Consider the following 6,939-nt stretch of genomic DNA (forward strand, 5'->3'; position numbering starts at 1 on the left):
ATGGTTTTATTTCATGATCCTATTGAGAATGGTGTTACACCTGCCAGGGGTGTCCCTCCTTTTGTTTCTGCTGATTTTGTTTCTCCTATTCCAGTTGAGATTGGTGTGTAATGTGAGGAGGCTAATCTAGTTAATTTCATCCAGTTGGACTCTGTTGAGGGTTTGGAGGGAGAGTCCCCTACTGCTGAGTTCCCTCGGTTGTTTATGAGTGAGCTTGGTGCTGTAATTATTATGTACCCCATTCTCCACCCCCTCAACAACCCATCAGCAACCACTCAACAGCCCCTCAACAACCTCAAAAAAAGTTCTTATCCAAACCAGTAACTACGATTCCTCCTGTCAATTATTGTGCTTTAAAGTCTGGGCATGCTAACATTCCCAACCTCAACTCCCCCATGGAAGAGATTTCCTCCTCTTCAGCCAGTTCTTCTATAAGTCAAGGTGAAACTTTGCCTCAGAGAGTTTTATCTCCTAATAAGTTAGAAGTCCTTCAATCACAGACGGAGATATGCAAGCTTCCCGACTCTTCTATTTGTGATGAAATGGTTGCAAAGATCCAAAAGGCTAAGGAAACATCCCAACATACTTCTTATTTTGTTGTGACCAAAAAATCTACTAGGGGTAAGCATGCCAAAAAGCCTCCACCGCACACTATTTATTGATGTTTCTATCGTCTATTACAGTATGGAATGTTAGGGGTTTTAACCATCTTGATAAAGTCTTGTGTTGCAAATGTTTGACTGATTCGTTTAAATTGAATGTGCTTTGTATTTTGGAGACTAGAATTCATTCTCCCTCTCTCCAAAACCCTTTTTTCAAAATTTCTCACGCTGTCTTTCCAAATGAACCAAGTTGCAATAATTTTGACCAATCTTCTTCAGGTCGGATTTGGTTCAAATGGAATGCTAGTAAGATGAATTTGATCCCAGTTTGTGTATCATCTCAACTTATTTCAAGTTCTTTTATGGTTGGCTCCATCCCCCCTTTTTAGCTCACGATTATATGCTTCTAATAGCAGTACAGAAAGGAATAATCTTTGGGCCCTCATTTCTCAAATAGCTCCTCCTCAAGATTTCCCTTGGATTCTTTTGGGGGATTTTAATTACTGCAAGTATGTTTCTAAAAACTAGGGGGCGCGGCTCTTACCTAAGGTTCCTTAATGGATTTCAATAATATGATCTTTGAAAATTGTTTAAGGGATCTTCATCCGGTTGGTTGTTCTTACACTTGGTTCAATCAACGTATTGACAATCCGACCCATATTAAACTTAATAGTGCCCTTGTCAACAATGATTGGTTGAACTTTTACCCCAGCTATTACTGCTCTTTTCAAAGTCCTTGCTTGGATCACTATCCCATGATTTTTGCACTATGGATTTGCTTATAACTCTTATCACAGATTCCTTTTTAAAAATTATTGGACTAATATTGATAACTATTGGACTCTATTATGGAGGCTTTTTCTAAGATTTATACTGGTAATCCATTAAACTTAATAGCAGCACTACTACTTCCCTAAGCATTAAAAAAGCTATTTTTGAGAAAGAAATCAAGTGGAAGAATTTTAGAAATTATATGGGTTTGATTTAGCTGGGGCTTACTCATTGCCTCTCATTTTTGTTGGTTTTGTCCCGCTGGATTCCTCTGTTTCGAGACATGCTATTCTGGGCTAGCTGCTGTTTGTAGTTGCCTGCTGGTATAATTGTCTTCTGGCAAACAGAGGTTTTCTTTTTTGCAGGCTCCTATTGCAGGCTCCCCTTTGTGTGGTCTTCTGGCAAACAGAGGTTTGAGTTCTTCTATGATTTGCTAGTTGAATCCCTAAGTCCAGGCTTTTTTGGCTTTTTGAGTTCTTTTTTTGTGAAGTTTATAGCATCATTATTTTGTGTATTTATTTTTTTTAGTTGATTTTTTTTAGCTCTGTTGAGCTTGTCCCTTCTTTGTGTTGGGCAATTTTTGGGTTTTATTATTTCTTGTAATCTTTTTTTTTTATCTTCAATATACAGGCTAAGTCCAAATTTTCCAAAAAAAAAAAAGTCCCTAAATGTTTCCAATATATTCCTCCTTAAATTCCAACCATTTCAGCAAATGATTAAAAACATGATCAAGGTTTACGGATAAAAGAAAACTATGGAATTGGGGCTTCCTTATATTCAAAGCCTTCGTTTTGCTTATAATTGTTCTATTATATCAATGATGTATAATTCCAACTCTCCCCTTTCTTTTGGAAGATGATGCTACTACCTTGAAATCAATTTCTAGAGAAACTGGCTGTTTTAGGGACTTCTTACTTGAGTTTTATAGGGGGAAGAGGTAGGTTAATTGGCATAATTTGGTTTGACACAAATACTATGCCATTCGTTTATCTAATTTTGGCTGGAAGAGTGTTGACCTCAATTTTGTATGAGGTCAATTTCCCTGAGTTCATTCCTTAGGATCCTAGGTTTTCATAACCTAGTATAGATGTCACCTTTAAGATTCTCCTTATGTGGATACCTAATAGCGTAACACTGTCTCGATCTGCCTTGTAATTCAACCCAAATAAAGTTTAATTCTGAATGTAATAATCTAATCGAATGTCGTTGAGTTGAAATGGCTCGATTTGAGTTCAATTTAAACTCGACAGATTTGATAAACATTACACAACCCGTCTCGGGCTAATTGATGTTAATTATATATCAAACCAAGCCATTTAAAGTCAATCAAAAATTAAATTAATCAAATTTGACATAAATCAAACCTACTTGATCAAATCGACATTAATCCAATCAAAATTACTCAATTTCAGCATGATGCCGCCCTAATGAACCCAGCCCGTGCTTTAATTCTCTCTGCGGTCACTCAAGGTCTTATCCACTTAAGGCTTCATTATTATAAATTTAAGTTAATTTCATTTCGTGCCTTTGATTTGGAATTAAAATCTAGAGGCAATGAAATCAATCATTTTTTCTTATGCACAATATTCTATGATCTTTTTTATTTGCTGATGTTGCATGCTTCTCCAAATATAAGAATTGTTTCCTTTTTTTTCTATCAATAGCAAGAGAAAATGATTTAAAATAATTTCATCACTATTTCTCTCCATAACTCTCGTAACCAACTCATGCATAAACTCCTAAAGTATATCATAAAACATGTTATTGTTCTATGAATCTTTGTTTTCCTCCAATTCTATTCATCTCTCCCGATGATTATGAGTAAATATCCAATACGCAAATACTAATTTGAAGTTTGAAAGAAAAAGCAAACAAGGTTAACCAATAAGCCCGAAGAAAGGTAAATATTGGTTTCTTTTAAATTGAAATTTTATATTAACTTCTATCTACAGGCTAAGTCCAAATTTTCCAAAAAAAAAAAAAAAAGTCCCTAAATGTTACCAATATATTCCTCCTTAAATTCCAACCAATTCAGCAAATGATTAAAAACATGATCAAGGTTTAAGGATAAAAGAAAACTATGGAATTGGGGCTTCCTTATATTCAAAGCCTTCGTTTTGCTTATAATTGTTCTATTATATCAATGATGTATAATTCCAACTCTCCCCATTCTTTTGGAAGATGATGCTGCTACCTTAAAATCGATTTATGGAGAAACTGGCTGTTTTAGGGACTTCTTACTTGAGTTTTAAAGAGGGAGAGGGAGGTTAATTGGCATAATTTGGTTTGGCACAAACACTATGCCATTATTTTATTTGTTTTTGGCTGGATGAGTGTTGACCTCAATTTTGTATGAGGTTGATTTCCCTGAATTCATTCCTTAGGACCTAGGTTTTCATAGCCTAGTGTAAATGTCACCTTTAGGATTCCCTTTATGTGGATACCCAATAGCGTAACACTGTCTCGGGCTGCCTTGTAATTCAACCCAAATCAAATTTAATTATGAATGTAATGATCTAATCGAATGTTGTTGAGTTGAAAGGGTTCCATTTGAGTTCAATTTAAACTCACCAAGTTCAATAGACATTACATAACCTGTCTCGGGCTAATTGAAGTTAATTAGATATCAAACCAAGTCATTTAAAGTCGATCAAAAATTAAATTAATCAAATTTGACATTAATCGAACCTACCTTGATCCAATCGACATTAATCCAATCAAAATTACTCAATTTCAGCATGATTTGAATTAAATCAGCTCGTCTCGAAGTGAAAGTGGAACAGGGAAGAAAGAACGGAAGAGCAGAAAGAAAGGAAACAGAACTTAGAAAACTAATATTATTCAATTCTCAATCTTTTCTGAAGAAATACAAGAGTATTTATAAACAGATTACAGTAAAGTCGTAAATAAACTGTACTAAAGAGCTAATAAATACAAGAACTATAACTGCTTCTTTACAGCCTCCCTAAAATTAACCATTATGTTGTCGAATGGTTAATTTGCGACGAAGCTCATGAAAGCGAGCAGGAGAGAATTGCTTGGTTAAAATATCAGCTATATGGTCGGTAGAAGGAATGTGATTGATCGAGATTTCTCCGGAGCCTATGTGTTGCCGGATGAAGTGATAATCTATCTCGATATGCTTGGTCCGAGCATGGAAGACAGGATTTTTGGCTAGAGCAATGACGGATGTATTGTCGCAGTGAATGATGGTAGGAGTCGTCTGAGGAAGATCGAATTCCTCCACAAGTCACCGGAGCCATATAACGTCCTATGTAGCTGCCGAGAGAGACCTGTATTCGGCTTCTGTGGACGACTTCGCGACCGTCACTTGCTTTTTGACCGACCAAGAGACAAGATTTGGTCCTAGAAATGTATAGAATCCCGAAATTGATTTGCGATCGGAGGAATCCGATGCCCAGTCGACATCCGTGTATGTCTGCAATGTTAATTCGCCGGTTGTCAATGGAAGACTGAATGAGATTGTACCTTTTATATACCGAAGTAGCCTCTTTAAGGATTGGAAATCTTGAACGGTCGGCTGATGCATGTGTTGACATATTTGATTGGTCGCAAAAGCTATATCCGGTCGGGTAATTGAAAGATATTGTAAAGACCAGGCAAGGCGTCGGTATAGTGTCGGTTCGGAGAAAGGTTCCGATGGTGAGCTGGGACGGTTAGCCTTTGGAGGAAAAGGGGTTGGAGAGGGATTGCAGTCCGCCAGGCCAGACTCTTGGATGATTTGTTCCGCATAATGCTGCTGCGTGAGGAAGAGTCTGGTTGGCTGACTTACTACTTGAATTCCCAAGAACAGTGAGATGTTCCCTAACTATTTTAAGGCAAATTCGGATTGCAATTTAGAGAGGAGTGCTTGAAGTGCTGTTGCGTCATTTCCTTTAAGAAGAAAATCATTGACATAAATAAGAAGAAACATCTGAACTTGATTATGGGAGAAATTAATAGTGCGGATCAGAACGACTAAACCTAAACCCTTGACTTTGTAGAAAGCTCGTGAGTTTCTCGAACCATTTTCGGGGTGCTTGTTTCAGACCGTATAATGATTTGTTCAGCTTGCATACGGATTTTGGTGCTTTAGGATCCACAAAGCCAATCGGTTGACGCATATAAATGTCTTCCGAGAGATCTCCGTGCAAAAATGCGTTTGAGACGTCTAACTGTAGGATTTGCCACTTCCGGTGAAGTGCAACGGTAAGAAGAATGCAAATTATTGGCATCTTCGCTACCGGACTAAAGGTCTCGGTATAATTTATACTGAATTGCTGGTCGTATCCCTGAGCTACAAGATGGGCTTTATATCTGTCGATCTGACCGGTTGGGAGAACTTTAGTTTTGAAAGTCCATTTGCACCCTAGGATAGGCGTGTTCGGAGGTGCTGGAACGAGTGTCCAAGTTCATTGTTTCTGAAGAGCCGCAAATTCTTCTTCCATTGCCCGACACCAGTGCTTATGTTTATTTACGGCATATGGCTTAAGCCACGGAAAGCATTGGCAGCCAAACGTGCGAAGATGATCATACTTGGGTTGGCAACCGTGAAGTTTATAGAAGGGTGTTTGGAATGAAATAGCCGACGAAGGTAGTCTATTTACCATATAATTTGAAGTGGACAGAGCTTCGGCCCACAGGGTATGTGGAAGGTTGGACGCATGAAGCAGGGTTCGTGTGTTCGAGCAGGTGACGATGCTTTCTCTCCTCGAGGCCATTCTGCTCAGGTGTGTGTGGGCAGGTTAACTGACGTTGGATACCGTGATGGTTAAGGAACATAGTGAAATCGTGACTGGTGAAATCTCCTCCGGCGTCGGAGCGGAAGGCCTTTGGGATGGTGTTGAATTGAGTGTGAATAAATTTGCAAAGTAATTTGAATTTAGATAAAACTTCATGTTTAGCATTCATTAAATACAACCAAGAAAAATGCGTGAAGTCGTCTATGAAGATCACGTAGTACCGAAATCCTTCCGTAGATTGCATGGGGGAAGGCCCCCAAACGTCCGAATGAATGAGGTCGAAGGGATGAGAAGTAACAGACATATTTTTATTAAAAGAAAGCTTATGGCACTTGGCCATCATACAAGATGTGCAAGAAAAGGAAGAAGATACATTATTAATTTCAGGAATTTGGTTGGCTAAAATGTTGAGCAGGCGATGGTGCGGATGACCCAAACGGGCGTGCCAGAGTTGTTCCGAGCGAAGATTTGTATGAAAGGCCGAGGTGTTCGACGCTCCCGATCGTCTGAGGTGATACAATCCATTATGAAGATGCCCACGATGAAGCGGATAGTGGTCCTTGAGATCCTTGATTTCAAAGCCGTTAGCATCAAAACTTATTGAAACGGGATTTTCAGTGGTTAATTGAGAAACGGATAAAAGATTGTGAGATAATTTGGGAACATGTAAGAGATTGCGTAAATGTAACTTACGAGGGGTGTCCGGGAGTGGGAGAAGTCCTTGTCAGGAATGATGGATCGGTAGCTGTGTTCCATTAGCTATGGAGACGCCTTCTTGGCCTTGAAAAGTGTTGGGATATTGAAGGTTACCTAGGTCCGGCGTG

The 6,939-nt window shown here is 38.6% G+C and overlaps 1 protein-coding gene across 1 annotated transcript; it reads right to left on the reverse strand.

Moving 5' to 3' along the window:
- Window positions 1-4,644: 4,644 nt before the first annotated feature.
- Window positions 4,645-5,608, reverse strand: LOC114579316 (uncharacterized mitochondrial protein AtMg00810-like). The gene is made up of 2 exons (XM_028693480.1): window positions 5,453-5,608; window positions 4,645-5,202 (listed from the first exon to the last, which is right to left on the reverse strand). The coding sequence occupies exons 1-2, from the start codon at window positions 5,606-5,608 to the stop codon at window positions 4,645-4,647; spliced, it is 714 nt and encodes a 237-aa protein (XP_028549313.1).
- Window positions 5,609-6,939: the final 1,331 nt, after the last annotated feature.

This window comes from Dendrobium catenatum, unplaced genomic scaffold, assembly GCF_001605985.2.
Source record: "Dendrobium catenatum unplaced genomic scaffold, ASM160598v2 fragScaff_scaffold_35, whole genome shotgun sequence".
Lineage (NCBI taxonomy): Eukaryota > Viridiplantae > Streptophyta > Magnoliopsida > Asparagales > Orchidaceae > Dendrobium > Dendrobium catenatum.